The 19,874-nt window shown below is 39.8% G+C and overlaps 1 protein-coding gene across 1 annotated transcript; it reads right to left on the bottom strand.

Moving 5' to 3' along the window:
* Positions 1–2,862: 2,862 nt before the first annotated feature.
* On the bottom strand, positions 2,863–18,034 carry LOC102789748 (E3 ubiquitin-protein ligase RNF38-like). Its single transcript, XM_006781355.3, has 12 exons — positions 16,519–18,034; positions 12,124–12,176; positions 11,765–11,946; positions 10,568–11,012; positions 9,722–9,859; positions 7,712–7,900; positions 6,946–7,107; positions 6,692–6,792; positions 5,629–5,707; positions 5,406–5,527; positions 4,863–4,962; positions 2,863–3,609 (listed from the first exon to the last, which is right to left on the bottom strand). The coding sequence occupies exons 1-12, from the start codon at positions 16,802–16,804 to the stop codon at positions 3,547–3,549; spliced, it is 1,920 nt and encodes a 639-aa protein (XP_006781418.2). The 5' UTR covers positions 16,805–18,034; the 3' UTR covers positions 2,863–3,546.
* Between the last annotated feature and the right edge of the window lie 1,840 nt (positions 18,035–19,874).

The following is a 19,874-nucleotide window of genomic DNA, read 5'->3' as shown; positions in this document are numbered from 1 at the left end:
TCTGGCAGAGTGGGAAGACGACCAGAGACTCCTGCGAACGGATATGATGCACTCAGCCTTAAACCTCACCTTTCCTCCTGCAAACTGCATGAAACCGAAAGCCTCTACCTGATGCTGCCACTTCCACTGAGCCCCGAGTACCCGGGCTATTCCCACACCCAAGCACACATGGCAGACATGATTCTGTTTCTGTCGGGTCCATCTCTCATGTGTCTCTCTCTTACACCCACATCTCATTTTCCACGAGTGACAGTGATGGCCTTTGACAGCTCAGAACATGACATGGCCAGCAGCCGCCCAGCATGGCGAGAGGGAAATCCCTATAAAATAAATATTACACACACATACTTCACTCAGGGAGACGGGCAGGGGACAACCTGCTGACACATTCACATTTAACCCTCACACTGCTGAACAAGGAAAATGTAAAAAAAAAAAAAAAAAAAATAGGAGAAAGGAAGATACATAAACACACGTATACGTGTGTGGGTATCGGTGTGGGTGTAGGTGAAGCAGGCATCTCATTTTCTTTTTATATACAAGCAAGATGGAGAATCCATGTACCCTGTCAGCTTGAGACAGCCTCCTCAGAACACAGGGTCTCACCGACAAACACGCACACACACACAACTACAGTTCTAGATTTGCACATTAGAAATGTTGGCTGCTCACAAGGAAAAACTCTTGCCTCTGTTTTTCAGAGAAAGGGTGTAGCGTCTGATTTTAAATTTTTTAAAAAGCCTCGTTTTGGCTCCAAAGATAAAAAATGTCTAGGATCAGCATGAATCAGTAAAACCCGGAATACTCTGATGACATATCGTTTGCTGTCGGTGAAGTAGTTGTTGCACATATATACACATGCTTACCAATCAGTCATGTTGGTGGGAACAAATGCTTCTAACACAAAAAAAACTTTAATCAGCCAATAAGAGAAAATATCCTGCTTTGAGCTGATAGGAAGGCAAGAGTAATTCTAACAACCACTTATAACAACCAAGGTATGCAGAAGAGTATCTCTGAACCCACAACACACTATGGCTTAAAGCAGCAGCAGATCACACCACCATCACACCACAACATGATGTGAATGTTTTCAGCACCTTGTTGAATCTTTGCCATGAAGATTTAAAACAGCTCTGAATGCAAAAGAGGATCCAGGCCAGTACTAGAACGCTGTACCTAAGAAAGTGGCCAGTTAGTATGTACTGCACACACATCTGCTAATCTAGTAATTGTTCTTGGTACTAAATAATGTAATAACTAATAATAACTACTAATAATTACTAGGACCAAGGTAGAAATAAAAAGCCCAACCTAAAGAGATTTTTATTATTCTAGTAGATAATTGATTGAAAAGAAAAACAGGCTCCATGTATAACGTCCTCTTTTTCATACCCTTCTGATATACGACTGACAGACTTAAAGAAAACTCATCATCTTCTCAGACATAGTAGAACAGGCTGCCCAGAACATGTCGCCAACCCGGGCACATCCTCAGGACAGAAAAGGCAGCCACTCATGAGTGAGCGGAGAGCAGCCAACCAAGCAAACACGTGGACATTCAAACCAGAACTTTTACCTGAGGTCTTGGGCAACTGAAGTTCTACTGTAGGAATATTTTGTACTATCTGAGTACTATCATGGGTGGGTATTGTTGTGGGAATTGTTTTTGACTTTAAATTCTATATTGTAGTTTTCATTTTGCAGTTCACTTGCACAATTACTTAAAATGTTGGAAGAAATTGAATGTTCCTACATTAAGAGGGCTTTATGTGCCATTAAAATTTGGTGAACTTGCCTCATACAACCATGGGCAGGAAACAATAGCTGAGTGGCAAAGAGAACACGAGACAAGGCAGATTGTGCGCTCCACGGGAGCAACTGGGTAGTTTTAGACCAAAACCCCCTTATTTCCACTTCACTGCAGCGGAAGCAAGTCAAAGGAGTGGGTGGAGATGCATAAGTAAAAAGACAGTGGAGAGGGAAAAAAGTGGTGAGCACAACTGAAGGAGAGAGGAAAAACAGGGCAGTGCAGGAAGCGGTCGAGAGGACGAGAATCACCAAAGTCATTACAGGAAGGACAAAAGTGCTAGGAAGGAGAGAAAGAGGCAGAACATGAGGTTGTAGATCAGAAGATGCAGGTCTAATAAGAAGTGTATGGGGGGACTTATCAGCCCCAGGTCAATAGGCTTCTTACTTAAACATGAGTTCAAAAGGGTTTTAAGCGCTTGATCGTCAGTTTGACCGCCATCAGAGAAGCGTTGGATCAGCCCCAATAACTGTGACAAGTTCAAGGGAGGTGGGGATGGCAGTCTTGAAGAGCAGTTACACCACCCAGTGGTCACCTGAAAGTTGTTACACCTTCTGAAAAATAGGGAGTCATCCACAGCAGCGGTCTGTAGTTTCATGTTTAGAAATCCAGCAAACCAAACATGATTTTTGCTGCTGAATGTTAAAAATAAAATAAAGGGGAGAAAAAAAAAGAATATACAAATTACTACGTTTAAAAAGTTCATATCAAGCCTTTTATTTGGTATACAGATATTCATAGATTTATACAGTTTATATATAGAGAGAGCAAGTTTTTTATATATATATATATATATATATATTTAACATGTGCCACTGCAAAGTCACAGACAAAATTATTTTTGCCAAGAAAAAAAGGAAAAGAAAAATATATGTGCTTAATTTCAAAGTAGTGCTGTGAAGCTTTTAATGAAAGATGAACAAAATCGGAATGATGAGGTAACTGCAAGGAAGGAAAATAACCATTAATAATAGCTGAATAATAATAATAATAATAACAATAATAATAATAATAATAATAATAATAATAACCATAATAACAATAATAATAACAACAATAATAATAATGAACTGAACAAATAGGCAACCAAGAACTATAGTGGCAGCATGGACCCTTAGTGTCAAACTAGAGAAAAGGTTTAAGTCTATAACATACATACACACATAGTATGCATACAGACAGTGCATAAACATACAAACAGGAAGTAAAGTCAGTCACTCATGAGAGCAAAAAGCTCTCACATGTTGTTTACTTTTCTCAACAGAAAACTCAGACATGCTTCAGGAGATGTTAAAAAAAAACAAAAAAAAAAAAAACACTCACACTCTCTCTCACACACACACACACACAAACACAGCCCTGCATTACAGAATGGGCCCAGCAACAGTTGCACAGGTGTGGTGCATGCATGTGTACGCGCCCGCACGCGCACACACGAACACACACTACAGCGGGAGATACTAGAGGACTTCTGTGCATTTGCATGGTAGAAAAGTGCGAGAGGAAGTCATCCCATAAAAATGACATTACATGTACAAGGGAACGCAACATTTTGGCAAAGAATGAAAAGAAAATAGGAAGAGAGAGTGCTGCACAAACATAAGATTATGGTCACAAATATATAAGGTTGTGGTGTGAGAGTGTGTGTGTGTGTGCGTATGTGTGTGAGAGAGAGAGAGCAGGCAGTGCTGAACATGTCTGACAGACATTAAGGAGTGTCTGGCTCCCTCGTGTGGTCACTCCGAGTCTCTCTGGACCTCTGAGGCATCCGCTCGACAAATGGGGCACGTCCTGTTGGCCTGAGGGAGAAAACGGCAAATTAGGTTTGAGAGATGGTCCTTATATTCAGTCAGGATACTGATTTCATGGTCGCACACTTAGATATTTTATTTTTTAATCAATATGTAACCCTTTTAACCCAATTTACACTGAGGCTTTGTGCAGTGCAGCGTGCCTCTAAATCATAAGACTGGTATGATCAACAAGAATTTTGTGTTCAAGAGCCTCATTTAGCATTTTCAGTGGGAAATCACGTGTTTATGAAATCTTCAGCACCTTCTGACTGTAGTATCATGGGGTTAGTGCGAGTTCACAGATTTCAGTAAATCAGATGAGATGAATTTAGAAACATTTCAACACACTTGGACTCAGACTTGCTTCTGCTATTTATCAGATCTCTTGAAGAGTGAGATTCTCACTAGAATCCTATAATTAAGAGGTGTCTGTGTATCTTAATACATGTGTGCTTGGACTGGTTAGGTTTGTGCCTTTCAGCAACTTCCAAAAGGTTTTTTCCAGGTATGTTATGTAACACTTTGCTGGGTGACTTCTGCCCTGTTCACACATGGTCACGAATGATGTTATTACATTTAGAAAGCTCTAATTTACACTTGACATTAGAATCCATCACCACATGTGTCTCAAGTGACAACCTGTGAGCGTCTCTCACTTTCCTGCTTCATTTGCAAAAAAAATAAAAATTTAAAAAAAAATGTGTGCCACTTCTCTCTGCAGAGACCAAAGCGATGCAATTTTCAATACTAGTTTGCCAGAAATTAATGTTAGAAGAAGAAATCACTACAATATTAGACTCTGCTTATTCTTTGATACATTCCTGGCAAACCAGATCACCCAAGGTGTTTAACACACTCATAAACTGTCTTTATCATTTACACAGTGCCTTTTAATGTTTGTATCTCATTTGAGAGCCAATGAGCGCACTGTTATGCTTGCACAGAGGTCATCAATGAGCAGGCAGTCTTTCATAATGAGGCCTCAGGCACAATTTCATGCTCACTTGAAAAACAAAGTGACCTTATGTGGCTGAGACCAGCTCAAAATCTGGTTTAGGTTATCAGATCATCCCTTAAAGTGTCTTGAGAGGACTCAAATTTACACTTGGAGTGAGCACTTATTTTGATGTTAATGCCATGTGTGAACAGAGATGTGAATCTGTTGCCAAACAATGCGCAATAAGCCTTGGCTAACTGTAAATCTATGTGTGTAACAGAGATCAGCATAAGCTGGTGGGCTTCATGCTGGTCACACGTACCCTCAGCCACTTGTCGACGCACTTTCCGTGGAACTCATGACTGCAGGGCAAAACTCTTAGCAGTTGACGCGACTCAAAATCACTCATACATACCACACACCTGCAATGAGATAGCTATTAGCACACAAAGTACAGCAAAAGAAGAGACCTTTTTGACACTTTCTAAATGACAGACAGTGCATTCAGGCAGATTTAGTTAGGCCAGTAACTTAGGGTATCTGCGGAAATTATTTTGAAAAAGGTCACTTGGATGTATGCTTTACTAAAAAATATGCACATTTTGAATTTGAACATATTTCTCATGGTATCCAACCCCATCAGACAGAGTTTATGGGTGACATTAGCAGTGTGTTAAGCCCTCAGAAGCTTTCAAAACTATAAATATGCTAAATAAAATGTACAAAGACAGTCTGTTATCAATAAAAGTCCACAATGAGATTCTCAACCCTGAGTAGCTGAAAAAAATAAATAAATAAAAAGATCATAATGAGGATAATTGTCCATTATTAGCAAGTGCATTGTTTCTAAAAGGGCAGTACTCACAGTGTTTGCTCAGACTGATGGTTATTTGGATTAAATCGATAAGAAGGAAGCTGTTCTATGTCTCCCTTGGTCAGTCCTCGGAGTTTAGCCTCTCCCAGGCGCTCAGCGAGGTTCAGCAGAGCCTGTGGGAGGAAACATCAGCGACAGTAGAATTAGAGTCTTCCCCCCACCCCGCACGCCAGGAAATGCATAACCAAAATGCTAAAGAATGGCAAGAACAAACCTCATAATTTTCCACTTCACCATCATCAACATCCAGCTCTAGACTGATTGCAGGACCTGGCTGGACTGGCAGCATTGATCTACAGAAGAGCGATTTAACACAAACCAAAACATTAATAACATAGTAGTTAATTCAGCTCTTGAATCATCACAATACAAAGTTACTTTTTGTACTTCACATTACAATAAAGTTATGTTTTGTTGTCACTGCTTGGCTGTATAGTACAAAATAAGGAAAATTAAGTCAAGGTGGCTCACAAACAGTCAAATCCAGGAGTGGAAATTGAAAAGTACCTGTAAAAATGACAAATATCATCTTGACCTTAAACACAGTTTGGATGAAGACTCATTAGGGGATCAGTAAAATCTAACCAATACACTGCCTGCACTGCAGTCACTGTATTCTTTGTTTAAATAAATAAACTCTCTATTAGTTCCTTAGCCTAAAGGGGATTTTCAATAACCATGCTCAAGCCTCAGTGGCTGCATCTCATATCTTGACTTTATTAATTTGCTTTTATCTTGTGGGTGTGGACAAGATTTGTTCTTCAGTTCTGTTAAACATGCAGTAAAATTAACATATTTATCAATAGCACACTAATAAATATTCACATTCCAGCAATAAATATCAGGTCATGTATGATATGCAGGGTAAATTAAAAAGAATGAGCCGATTTAAAAGTCCTTTAATTCTGCAGCTGTCTACCGGTAGTGACTGAAACACATACAGTAAGAAAGAGGGAAGTCATCAGTTTCACGTGATTGTAGGTAAGTAGCATAACAGCAGTGACTCCAGACATGGTCACAAAAGTATAGGAAGACTTTGACTATCATGTGGACATATGCTGTCTGTCTGGTGGGTGACGTACTGAAGTTTTGAACATAAAACTTTATATGCAGCCATGTATTTTAAAATTTACCACAAGCTTCTATGTCCATTACTTCAAAAACAATATAATCTTTTGAAATCAGATTATTCTTTCTGATACACTCTGGATATTTGTCTAAAGATATATTTTTTTTAAAAAATCATTCTAAGTGAATTTATTCCCTGTTCTACTTACAGGAAGTAAGGCAAGAGGCTGGGGTGGTAAGGCGAAGGTGGCAGCTGCTGGGAGCGGTACCGTCGCCCTGGGAGACGGCGAGGAATGAAGTTTGGATAGGACTAGGTGGAGAGATACAACAAATACAAGTCAGATGATTTGCACAGCATTACTTTTTTTATATATATATATATATATATATATATATATATATATATATATCTCACTTCATGGGATGAAATAAACATATTTTATAAATTATTGTAAATGCTCACCACTCCAAAGAATTCCTGTGGTAGGGGGTCATGGGACAGGAAGTGGAGTTGTGTGGAGTGTGGGGTGAGTGCAGGGTGGGTGGCAGGAGGATAGTGAAGCCCAGCACCTAAAGACAGATGCTCACCAAGCAGCTCAACATCATTCTCTATCCTCTGTAACGGCTGAGGAGATCAAGGACAAGATGTTAAAATTCAAAACATATAGGTGATATTGCCCAGGATTTTTCCTGTCATTACAGCATAAAAAGCAACTTAACCACTTAATAAATTTAATTAAAAAGTATGAATAGGATTAAGAAAGAAAGTTTCAACCTCTGAAATACAAAGCAAGTGTTTTAAAAAAGGGATAAAGAAAAGAAATAACTGAATTCAGAAAAAAAAACAATTGAATTATCTCTGAAATCGTTTTTTAATCAGTTAATTGGCAGCTGCTTTAACATGTAGCCAATGCAAATGAAATAAAGTGTTAGATTAAAGCTGTGCAAAGACAAAATGTGCACAAAACAGCTGTCGATACCACAGTTTCAGTACATATACTCATTTGTTACTAAAACTCAAGAACAAACTGCTTCAACTCTAGTGTTTAAAATATGCATCACCCATTTAGCTTGAACTTCGTAAGACGTTTTTATAAAGTTTACAGTTTTTGAAATTCCAGGAGAAATTTTGAAAGCTTCCCAGAAAGATCTCGACTGTGACTAACTACTAGCTTAAATTAAAACACCTAATACAAAAGCTGTATTTGATACCAAGGTTTCCCACTCACCGAACGGGCCTGCTGTGCTGGATATGGTCCAAACTGTCCAGGCTGAGGCAAATGAGGTGGATGGTGGGAAAGATGTGTGGGGGTATGGGTGAGATGAGGTGGGGGGAGCAGGAAGGCCGGATCACTGGACAATAGTGATGGGAATGGGTAGGGCATTGGTAAGTGCTGCACAGAACAAGTCTGAAGGACCTAGCAGAAACACAAAAGTTTCACTTGTTAAAGTATGTTACAAAAAGGATTTCTTACATAAATAAATAAAAATAACAGAAGAAGATTAAGTAACATTTAACAGACATGATTTGAATTCATGTCAATAAAATGCTTATTTACACCTATAACTACTTTAATGTCAAAACAAAAAATTAAATACAGTCCTGTGAAAAAGTAAGTACACCTTTGCCACTTCCAAATTAGGCAGTGACGTAGATGCCAGCTGGTGCTAATCAAATGCACTTGATTAAATGAACATCAACAAATTATGATTGGCTCTTTAAAAGCAGAAGTTTTGGCTGTTTGTTGGTTAATTAGAAAAGGAAAGAACAAGCATGGGTTGCCAAGAGAAAGCCTCTCTAAAAAACACATCTGAACAAACTACAACACTTCTGAAGAGCATAAATTTTTTGTGTGCAAATCATGCATGCATAAAATGTATGCATAAATTGATAATACTTTTGTTCATACTTCACGGAAAAATTCAGAAATCCCTCTGACCATGCGTGGGATCAAAACTACTACCCTTTTTTTCGCACTATAAGGCGCACTTAAAGTCCTTTAATCTTCTCAAAAATCGACAGGGCACCTTATGTATGAATTCTGGTTCTGCTTACTGACCTCGAACCGATTTTATGTGATACACAACGCTCAAAAATCTGTCAAAAAATGTTTTAGTTCAACTTTGGTAAGCTACGAAGCCACACCGCTTGATGGATTGTCGGAGTATTACGAATACCGTAGTCAGGAGCCTCGCAGAGTAATCTAGGTCCAAAACTTCGTCTGCTTCAGGTCCCAAAGTCAAACGAACACTGCGACATCACTGAGTTAAAAACTGTCTAAATTCTTTCATCTTTAATAAAACAATCAGCGTTAACAATGAAGTTTAACATCCAGGCATCCATGAAAACAGAATGTATTAAATTTAATGGAGTTAGAAGCGAGCTCGCTAGTTTCCACCTAAACATGATATACCATGTTCTGACTGAGAGATTTCTGAAATAATTTAAATGTACAGCTCTGCTTTCACTTCCAATATAAATAAAAACATGAAACTAAACAGCAGTGACTCAATAAACGTGAGGGTTCCGGATGGTTGGGGACAAATGCAATCGCATGGCAGGATGCTGTAAAGGGACCAAACTTCAGTCAGGAGAACAACTGAGAAAATCCATCCACAATACGAGGTTAGTCATTAATATACAAGAACATGGGAATAGAGCAGCTGCGAGAAAATTCAACATTAATGAATCAATGGTACGGAAAAGAGGAAGCAAGAAGAATGAGTTGAGTAAAGTTTGAGTTATCTGACTGTTTTGTTTTGCCTAATGTGCCTTATAATCCGGTGCGCCTTATGGTCCAAAAAATACGGTACTATTTTTTTATTTATTTTTTATTTTTTATTACCTCCTTCAGGTAATTATTTGCAGTTTTCCCAGAACATCAGCCAGAAAATTCTCAGAATTGCCATAAAAATAACTTGCATGTAAAGAAAACAAAATACTAAAGAGAAAGGCCATCTTTTCTCTAGACTTTATCCTTTTAACAAACATATTCTTGTATTCCTCATTTAATATAATCTTTTTTATCTTTTCTTTTTCTTGTAGCCAAACTTTTTTTAAATTAGTATTATTTTCTACCTTGAGTCTCGGGTGAAATGATATTCAGCTCAGATATTCAGTTTAGTGACAGTTTCTTAAGGGAGAAACTGCTATTCTCCCCATTTTACCATAAGGTTTAAAAAAACAACAAAAAAAACAGAAAATCACCAAAAACGTGCAAAAAAGCAAAAACACTCACGGGAGGAGGGACGCTGCACACAGGATAGTGTTGACCACTGAAGACCACAGAGCATGCTGGGATCTGCTGTGGGGCAGAGCGAGGTGGCAGGCCTGGTGGTGCCGGTGGAGTCACAGGATACGAGACTGGAGCCGAACCCTAAATATGGAGATCAGCAGAAAAAAGGTCGGCCACTTTATGGCTGTAAATTTTAATTAAAAGCTGGATAGCTGGAGTTAGCAAACTTAATCCACATTGTCCGAGTTGTAAATAACAAATTTTAAAACTTCATGGATCACTGCTAACGCCACAGATTTATACTTGTTGTGGAGCACAAATCAAGCAGATGATAACCCTGAGGTCTGCATTTCCCTGCAGCTGAAAACTCATTATTCCATTTTTTTCTTTTTTGTGTTTTCATTAAATCCATTGTTCATTATGTTTTCTTTTCTAGAGACAAGTTCAAAATGCTTACTTTAAGACTGCGGGACATGTGCATTAAAATATATGTATAGATTTATGTAAAGATTATGTATGCATGCATGTAGAGATGAATAAAACACACAAACAAGCCAGATGTATTAACAGACTATCCTGCATTAACCTTTTACCTGTATGATCAAAACAAAATTATATTACTCATTAGTCTCCATCTACAGCCATAAATAGGTTTTAACACCCACGAGTGATAGGCTTTCATTTTCACATTGACTTGTTTGCATCTTAGAGTGTTATTTGCACCCATCTCTCAATCTTAAGCAGAGTTAAAAAACAAAAGGAGACAAAAGCACATAAAATGATTCACTTAACAGCAATTCAATTATTTTTCTTTCCTAAAACAGGTCACATCATCTGCTTTGAACCCACCTGCTCATGAAGATCCAGCACCACACTGCTCTGTTGCTGGGAAGGGTGGGCATGTGGGTGCTGTGGATGAGCTGCAGGGTGCAGAAGCCTGGGAGAAAGGTTTGGAGACTGGTGAAGAGGCCTCGGGGAGGGATTTGGAGGATGGTACCCAGGGCGTTCTTCAGGCCCGGGCCCTGCCCCAGGCCCTCGGGGAGGCTGCTGGTTATAGGGTGGGTAGCCCTGTGGAGGAGCTGGATGGCGGTAGTTTTCATCCTGATGGCCAGGTGAAGGGCCGTTGTGGGAGTGCAGGTGGTGGTGGTGATGATGATGGTGGGCATTGGGGTGATGGTGGTGGTGGTGATTGTTGTTGCTGTTGTAGTGGTGATGGTTGTTGTTGTTGTGGGCATGGTGGTGGTGGTGTCGGGTCAGACGGTCTCTCCGGCCACGCTGACGTCTCATTGGAGGGCTGAGGTGGAAGAAAGAAGGAAAAACTAAAGAAGAGGCAGAAGGAGTTATGTTGACATTTGCATCACGAAAGACACCCGATAAGCCACCTATGGCAACATGACTAAATTCCTGACTAAAACTTTAATTCCTAATTCATTTAACCAAATAAGAGTCCAAACCACTCAACAGGCAGATTAGTATTCAAGTTATTAAGCTTTCTGAAATGGAATTTTTCATTCAGATATTCAAATCAATTCTAACATTCAGACAAACTGCCAAATACACTATAACAAGTGAAAATTCACAAATGCATGCAGATTGCAATGCATCAGAGCAAATTGCTGTGTATCTGATACCTTAATACATTCAAGTATTTTGTTTTTGTAACCTCAATAAACCTTCCTGATTTAACACATCTGATTAATTTAATTATACTAGAAAATATGAGAAGACAAAAAATACTAAAATTTATTCCATTCACATAGAACACAAACACTAATATGCCACAAAAAATAAGTTGCCAGCTGCCACTACTAAAACTGAGCATAATAAATATTAATACAGACAAATTCTAAGAAGCGCAATAACGCTGTTGTCATAATTCTTTCAGTTTTTATTCAATAAACAACTTAAGGTTTGGTTAGAGAAAATGTGAACACACAAAACCTAGATTGGAAGATCTCCAATCTGTCATAAGTCATTACATTTACAGGCTGAAAAATTAAATTTATTAATGAAGTCTGTTTGTATGCATTTGTGTCAGACACAAACCTGCGACGGTTTCGAAGGGGTGTGTGGCATCGCTCTGGCATGTAGTGGGGGTGTGGTCTGCGACTCGGCGGCAGCTCCCAGGGGCGAATGGGAGAGGAAGGAGTTGAGGGGGGGGCGGAGTTTAAATCTAACATGGACTGCTGGGAAAGACGCTGCCTTTTTGGGCTTGGGCTGTCTTCCATCTGGACACAGAGGTGAAGGAGGAGAGGAAACCACAATGGTCGGTTAGAGGAAGAAAAGAAAAAAGTGAGAACAATAAGGGAGAGGATGAATAAGAAAGAGAGCACAATGAAATACAAATTCTATTTAAACCAGAAAAAGAGCAAGGAAAACAGGCGGTAGTCATGTTTCATACTTACTTTGTCCCGATCCTCGCTGCACACGTTATCTGGATGAAAATGTAGTACTCCTCCTGCCGGCCGCACAGATTTAAAAAAAACAAAAAACAACATAATCAGATAAGACAGGACTGAGGAAAACATCACAAGACACATGGACATTTGCAAGCCAAGCTGACAAAAATGCACCACCCGCAACACACAAACAGGTAACTGGCTGCCTCTGACATTTTATTTTCCTTTTCTTGCCTAAACATTTCTACAGACTTCACACCACAAAGTCCAACGTAGAAAACAAAAATGTGACATTTTGTTACACAACCAGAAAAGTGCTTTTCCCTCCGATAGGGTTTGTCTTCTAAACAAACTTTTAAATTCTCTGCTTTAAATGAGCAGACAAGAAAGCGAGTCATCTCTGGAAGATGTCACCCTGGACGTCTCCTCGCTAGCTGTCACAGCAAAGTCACTCCCTCTGAGCTTACATTAAAAGTCCGTGCACACACACACACATACAGAAAGACAGCCACAATTAGGCATGTATAACACGCCAGAGCAACTTTTTGAATTTTAAAATGTGACCTACTTCAAATGCAAATAACTACTTTACCCACTTTTGTAGCATAAAGAAGGGAAATTATTGATAATGAAGATAAGGAAAATAACTAACATCAAAAGCGATAATAGGTGCTATTCCTATCATGCAGTAGTTCCAAACATTTCCTGAATTCAGCTTCTCAAATGTGAAGATATGCATTTATCCTGCAATCTAAATGCAATCTAAAGAGATCCTTTTGGCAAATTATGATGGACATGCTCATTACTACTTTTTTTTTTTTGCATTTCACAATACATTTAACGACTGAACCCCCTAGCATTAGCCCATAAACTGGAGTGACCCTATACCTGCTGACTATCCCCTTCACGTACAAAGTATTAGCAAGAATCTTGGCTTCAAATGTCATGTTGGCCCCACTTTTAGTGAGCTAAAGATTTTCTAAGCAGGTTAGTCAAGCAGGTTTGCAATGACAGCTTTGTTTCTGATAAAGAATCTCTTTTGTAAGATCAACAGAGCATCACTAAAAAGGATTGAAATTAGTATGTGCCCCCCGCCAAAAAAAACCAACCTAAAACTAAAAATAACATTGCTGAATAAACCACTAATGCTATAAACATAATCTCAGAAAAACACAGTGCTCTCCTATCTGTTTATCTAACAGTCCACATGTGCAGTCTGGAAGCAACATGTGCATGCAGACCTTTCAGCAGCTTAAGAAGGATGTCCTTGAACTTGGCTGACAAGAGTTTCCTCTAAGCAGTTCCCCAAAAAACCTTTAATCACCAAAAAGAGGAGGGGGGGGGACTCCTTCCCTCATGCTTTTCTGTTTCTTCCTCTGTAAACCTCTCTCATCCAGACAGCCCTTTCTGCCTCCTCAGAAACAACAGATCTGAAGGCAGCCCCCTACCCCTTTCTTGTCTTTGCGACGCCACTCCAGAGCCATGTGAAGTCTGCTGATAGTGACAGCTCAAAGATGCCCCGCTAGTGGCTGCGGAGAACAGAGGGACGGGTGATTGAGCGTCTAGCCAACATTTGGGCCAGTACATTGGCTTACATGTTTATTCATCAAACCATCCCTTTTTCTTTAGACCTCATAGGGTTCTGGGCCTCGGATGGCCATGCAGTTTATGCAGAATTAGGCCGGTATATGCTGATTCATCCCGGGGAGCTAGGAGAGGGGATGGTGAGTCTGACTGGACAGGTTCTGTTGGTGAGTAGACGCGACTTTGCTTCCCTTCGAGCATGGCTGCTGATGGGAGACTGACACCATTTCTTTTACAACAGACAATTGAGTCGAGCAGGGTAGTGAACTCAGAGCATCAGCTGTCATCAAGAAGCAATTTGTTCATGCTCTTTAGCTGAAGTTCAAAAACTTCAAGTATCATGTGGGCGAGACAGGACGTAATCAGAAAACCACTCGATTTACAAATAGAATCTGCAGATGAAGATGTGTAAATATGTAACTACAATGTCAGCCAGCTATTACAGCCATACCAAGTGATGACATTGCTTGAAAATGGAAGAGAAAAAACAGGAGGGGAAAATAACAGAGGTAAGGCAGTTGGATACATTTTTAACAACCCCAAATCCAACCCTGTCACATACTGCATAAAGTGATGCCAAGAGGCGTAATACAGTGACATGTACAAACAAGACCTGGCAAACAAAAAAATCTGTGATGCACTTAAATATACACAGTGTTGCTTTGCTTACACACAGAGCACATTTTACACACAAACCCCTGCCACAAAGGATGAGGCATGTGCAGCTGCTAAGAGGAATAAGAAGACAGCTCACACAGATGGGAAATATAGTGCTGAAGTCATTCACACAAACCCTACTTTGGTCTGTCAATTTGGGAAGCGTGTGTTTCTGTGAGAGTCCGTCTGTGTGGCTCATTTTGGCTGTTTGGCAACAGTGCTTCTATTACGACACGGCACCATTAAAAGCCTGCTTTCATTCATTCCCTGCACTTTTGTTTGCCTTTGAGGGAAGCCAGTCTAGTTTTACAGAGGGCTTCCAGTCACTTTTCACTGGAAACTTGCTGAACACTAAAGAGTGGTGCCAGTGGTGAGATAATAAACAAAGAGGCTCATGTGCAATCTCAAATGTTATTTTCTTTTATGAGAGTTTCATTCACTTTTTCCTCTTCTGTTTACATTTTTTTTCTGTTGTCTCGTTGACGAGTTAGGGTTTGGTAAAGAAACACCGCTAATTGAATAAACCTTTGATGTAAACCGGACAGTACAATTAGATTTGATGTGAGAAAGTGATGAAACAAACAATGAGCCCACACAACTGCACTCAGCAACATCAATCTTTACTTGTTAATGGCTAAATACAGTAAAGAAAGACATATTTGACTAATCTGAGACAATATCAAGCTTTACACAGGGTGAAATGCAAGTTGAAGAGTATAATGCTTAAGGATGAAACAAGGAAAACTGTATAATGCCAGCCTGCACCACAGCACTGAAACTAAAAATAAATCACTATCAAGAAAAGGACAAGCCTTGTTTCAAGGCTCCAACTGCTCTATTAATCAGACTCCTCTCATACATGTCTTGCAGAAACTGAATAAGAGCATGTGGGATGTCTTAACCAGTGGGCTCATGCATTTGTCTCTGATCTGATAAATGAAATTGCACTGCTGCTCTATAGCGAACACGATTACAGTCTGAAGAACTTATATATTTGTTTTATTCAATGTCAAAAGCAATTCAACTGTATCGCTAAATATCTCTATCTAGATAACAGTAATCTGAATGTCTTTGATGTTACTTTCCTTATACTGTTTAACTGCATTCATACGAGTAACATGATGTGACCTGGAGGCCTTCAGCACAACTGTGCTCGGATTAGCCTTAGGAAAAATCTGCAGTGTGAAATGTCTACTAATAGCCAAGATCATTTGCATTCTGAGAATATAGCCAGACAATGACATACAAGGAAAAGTTTGTGACCTATTTGCACTCTATTTCTAGAGATGTGTGAACAATGCACACTCCAAGACCCACTGCAATAAGAGATAACCCGTTTCCTTGATCCTTAACATGCATTTTACATTTTTTTGTATTTCTGTAAAGATTAATAAAAGCAATTCTACAAGTTTAACCTTTGTATTTTTAAAAAAAAAAAACAAACAAACAAACAAACATGCCCCCTGCCAATTTTAAATATACTTTTCCCCAAATGTGAAAAAAGTCAAATATGCTTATTGAAACATCAATCATTCATTAACGGTTACTTGGATGATAAAACTAAGACATATAAAAGTCATAGTCTTCCAGTTAAGCTACAAATAAGTTTATACAGGGAGAAGTTGCAGGCCAATAGAATAATATTATTTTTGATTTATCTGCAGTGCTTAGTTTCTACTGTGGGCAAGGCAAGTTGAATTCTGGAAATAAAGTCAGCTCAGGAGGTAGTTTGGCAAGTTGGGCAAGATACTAACCAGAAGCTGAATGTCAGATAAAAAGCACTTAAGCATAGAAAAAAGTGTTTGTGTGAATGGGGCATGTTGAATACAGTGCTTTGAGTGCTCAGAGAGAGCAGAAAAGCGTTACATAAGAACCAGTCCATTTTCCAATGACATACAAGACAAAGTTTGTGAACTTGGTTTTCCCTATTTACATGAGTAAACGCTGACCAAACCTCTAAAGAAAAGAGACTGCTGCCTACCGAGCAGCGACCCATAGCTGGCCTTTCAAGCAACAGCTGGCAGTGAAAGCACCAAGCCTTTTAAGCTGCTAGTGATGAGGCTGCATCCCTCAGAGGAGGGATCCATCCTGTGTTAGTATGTAATGTAGATGCAATGCATCTAGCCGGGCTGCAGGCCCCGACTACTTAACCCTGCTTACCGGCTCCGGGATGCCTGTGAGCTCCGTGTGAAGAGTGGCGCTGCGCCCCTGCGGACAGGTAGCTCCCCTGGGTGTGCTGCTGCTGGTTCTCGGGGTAGCTACGACCTCCGTGGTGCGGCGCCCAGCTAGAGTTGCTCTGCTGCGGGTAGTTCACCCCTCCGCCGCTGGCGCTCATCAAGCCCCCGTTACCGATCGCGTTAGCGCCGCCGTTGCTTCCAACGCTGCCGTTCATGGCGAAATGAAAGAAACCAGACCGAGACCGCGAACGAGTCCTCGGGGGGTCCATGGCTAGAAAAGGACGAGGGCGGTGGTGGATGTAATGTGACGTACGGGCAGGTGCCTCGCTCTTTAGACCGCTTTTCCGTCTCTCTCTCTACCCGCCCAGTTACCTCTGACGATCACCTGCTACTGCGAGTGTTTTCTGAGGCATTTAAAGCTATTGTTTTAATGAGATGAGACACCTGAAGGCAGCAGGTTCAGGGAAGCACAGCCCTCGTATGTCGCACAAGCACCATCTGCATCGACTCCATCCACTCTTTCCCCTTTTTTCTATCGGTGCCGCTCAACTTAACGAAAAACCGCTTATTATTTTTCTTAAACCATAAGGATTCAAAATTAATACATCTGCATACAGTACAACAAAATTATGTTTTAACTCTTCGTTATCGTCAGTGCTGTCCTCATTACTAGAACGGTTTAATTATTTTCTGCGTCTCTTTTGTGTTTTCACAGTCAATAGTCAGGCTTTCCCCACATTAAATAAAAGTATTTTATAAGCACTGGTCGCACAGAATTAAGTCTTATATCAGTGAAACCATTGTCGAGACTTATACTTAGGAACAACTGAAAATAATTGCTAGCTCTGTGCCACCAAAAAGCCAGCTAAATAAAACACTTCGATCCGACAACACAAAACATAAGCAAGATGGCTAGCTGTAAAGCGTTAGCAAACTAAAAAAAAAACCCCAAAAAACGGCCGCCCGGTAGTTGCTTGCAAAATAAAGTTATTAGCATAAGTTTGTCAATAAATTAGAAGTAAACCACAGCGGCTTGCCTACAGTAAACAGAAAAGTTACACCCCTCTGCGTTTGCTAACTATACCTGCTCGTTCATTAGCATAAATTCGATTTTCCAGCTAGCCCAAGGCTAACAGGAAGCGGGGTCTAGAGGGGAAAACAAGTCCAACAGTGCCGACATTACGAGCTAGCGAGCGTCGCTCCGTGTCAATGTCAGGCTGGTCGGTGAGCAAAGCTAAATAGCGAATATCCTATCTACGTGAAAAAGCGAACAGCTACCTCGTCCGTGAACTGAGGTGGACAGTATATGTCTAATTTAAATCCCCTCTCGCATTCGCTATCGAGTGTTTTCTCTGGTCAGCGGGGAGTGTAGTGGAGATCAATCAATGGGAGGTTCGCATCGCTGTCAAGTCATCATCAATCGATAGCAGAACGACATTTTGCTAAATTGCTTTCTACTTTTCATATAAAATTATACAAAGTCGCTAGAAAGGAAAAGTAAAAAGTGACGAGAGCAAAATATGTCCCATTAGCATGCGCCAAGGTCGACTTTAACTACTGGCTTGTTTTCGGAATTGACTATTTTTGTCTGGCCAACCGCAGGCGTCAGCTCCGCTCATTAATTATTCAGCAGCTTCAAAGCAGAAATACTATGAGACAAGGCTTTGAGAGCCGCTGGCATCCCGGGGCTTTTTCAGCTGGATGTGCTCTACATACACGGATACTCACCAATGCACTGCGTAAACCTAAATCCCTTTATTCGGTTTCCACGCAGAAAATATTTATTCTTGTGCTGTGATCACAAATTATACAGTACTGTCCAAAAGTCTTGAGTCATTATTCTTTATATTTTTCTAAGAAATGAGAAATAGGGGCAGCAAACATACAGGGAAATACGGTATATCAGAAAAACAGAGTTTGTACAATGGTCATGAGATTGAAAGTCAATATATGTTATGGCCACCTATATTCTTCAACACAGCCTGAATTATCTTAGGCAAGCTTTCCTGCAATTTCTGTAAGTCCTCAGGGAGAGTCTTCCAGGCTTCTTGAAAGACAAAGATCTTCTTTGGATATTGGCTGCCTTTTGTTCTGTTCTCTGTCAAGATGATCCCACACTGCTTCAATAGTATTGAGATTCAGGCTTTGGGGAGGCCAATCAAAGATAGCTTAACTGCTTTAACTGCATCGGCAGTGTGTTTGGAATCATCAATCATTCAGGCCTGTTTCCTCAAAATATTGAAGGACTCACTGCACACCATACTGAAACATGCCAAGTCTTAGGCTAATAGCTTTTTGGGAATTACCTTGTTAGTGCAGAAATAGTATTTTATGCTTGTCAAACTGTGTTATCTTTGGCATTTTTCATAGATTTGGCTTTTTTAAAAAAGGAACAAATGATGTGCCTTTGTGACAGTCTGGTAGTAAGAAAAATACATTACAATTCCATTTTAAATTGGTTTCTTGCTAGGGCCTCTGTTATTTGTAGATACAACACCGGTTCAGCCCTAGATTTAGGTGCCTTTTTGTGCTTAAATGATTCAATGTAAAAAAAAATATTCCAATGTCCAAAGAAAAACTTTGAAAGACTTTTGCTCAAGGCTACTTTAAAACATTTACAGAAAAGTCTGGCACTTTTGAAGGAAAACAAAATGAAATGAGTGATTCAAGACTTCCACAGTTTCTCCTTTACAGCATACATGTCTGTGTAGGTTCTCAATCATCCAGGTCCTGGTAATCTAAGGAGATACACTCAGCTGTACATCTGCATCTAAAGGATAAAGGTCACTCTTTCAAGGACGTCAATGTTCACATTTTGGACAGAGAAGACAGATAATTTGAAAGAGGAGTGAAAGAAGCCATCTGTCCACTGTGAAGGACCATCTTTAAACAGAAGGGGTGGCTTACAATACCAACTGTCTGCCACCTACGATCCAGTTTTGAGATCCCTTCCCCTAAGAGAGAACTCCCACTAGGGCTTAAATACCTGGGATTCTCCACCATTTGGTCTTAGAAGTGAAAAAGCTTCTCAGATGAGAGGTGAAACATCTTCAAGCAACTTAAAGAAGTCCAGTTGCTTTGGTTTCCAAGCTCCTTAGACTACAGTATTCATGCTTTTCTTTACAATATGCCACTTAAACATCTAGGCAGATTTCAAAATAATATAAAAAATTAAATATTACTAGGAAGGCAACTACATTCACAAAATATTACATCTGAATAAAAATCTAATATAATATAATATAATAAAAACAAAACATGTTCAAAACTGTGTAGGTGTAAAACACTTAAGTATTAAGCTACAAAACTAAATATTAAGCACCAAAGTATATTCCTGTA

The sequence above is a fragment of the Neolamprologus brichardi genome, chromosome 2 (genome assembly GCF_056152115.1).
Source record: "Neolamprologus brichardi isolate AB-2024 chromosome 2, ASM5615211v1, whole genome shotgun sequence".
NCBI lineage: Eukaryota > Metazoa > Chordata > Actinopteri > Cichliformes > Cichlidae > Neolamprologus > Neolamprologus brichardi.
Note: the sequence above shows the minus strand (reverse complement) of the source record. Positions and strands in the feature narration are given on the sequence as shown.

Excerpts from the sequence above, each read along its gene's own strand:
- LOC102789748 (XM_006781355.3), bottom strand. The coding sequence starts at position 16,804 with ATGGACCCCCCGAGGACTCGTTCGCGGTCTCGGTCTGGTTTCTTTCAT. Across the intron at positions 11,947-12,123 it reads GCAGCGAGGATCGGGACAAA|ATGGAAGACAGCCCAAGCCC; the intron begins GTAAGTATGAAA and ends CTCTGTGTCCAG. Across the intron at positions 9,860-10,567 it reads TGCTGGATCTTCATGAGCAG|GGTTCGGCTCCAGTCTCGTA; the intron begins GTGGGTTCAAAG and ends CTCCATATTTAG.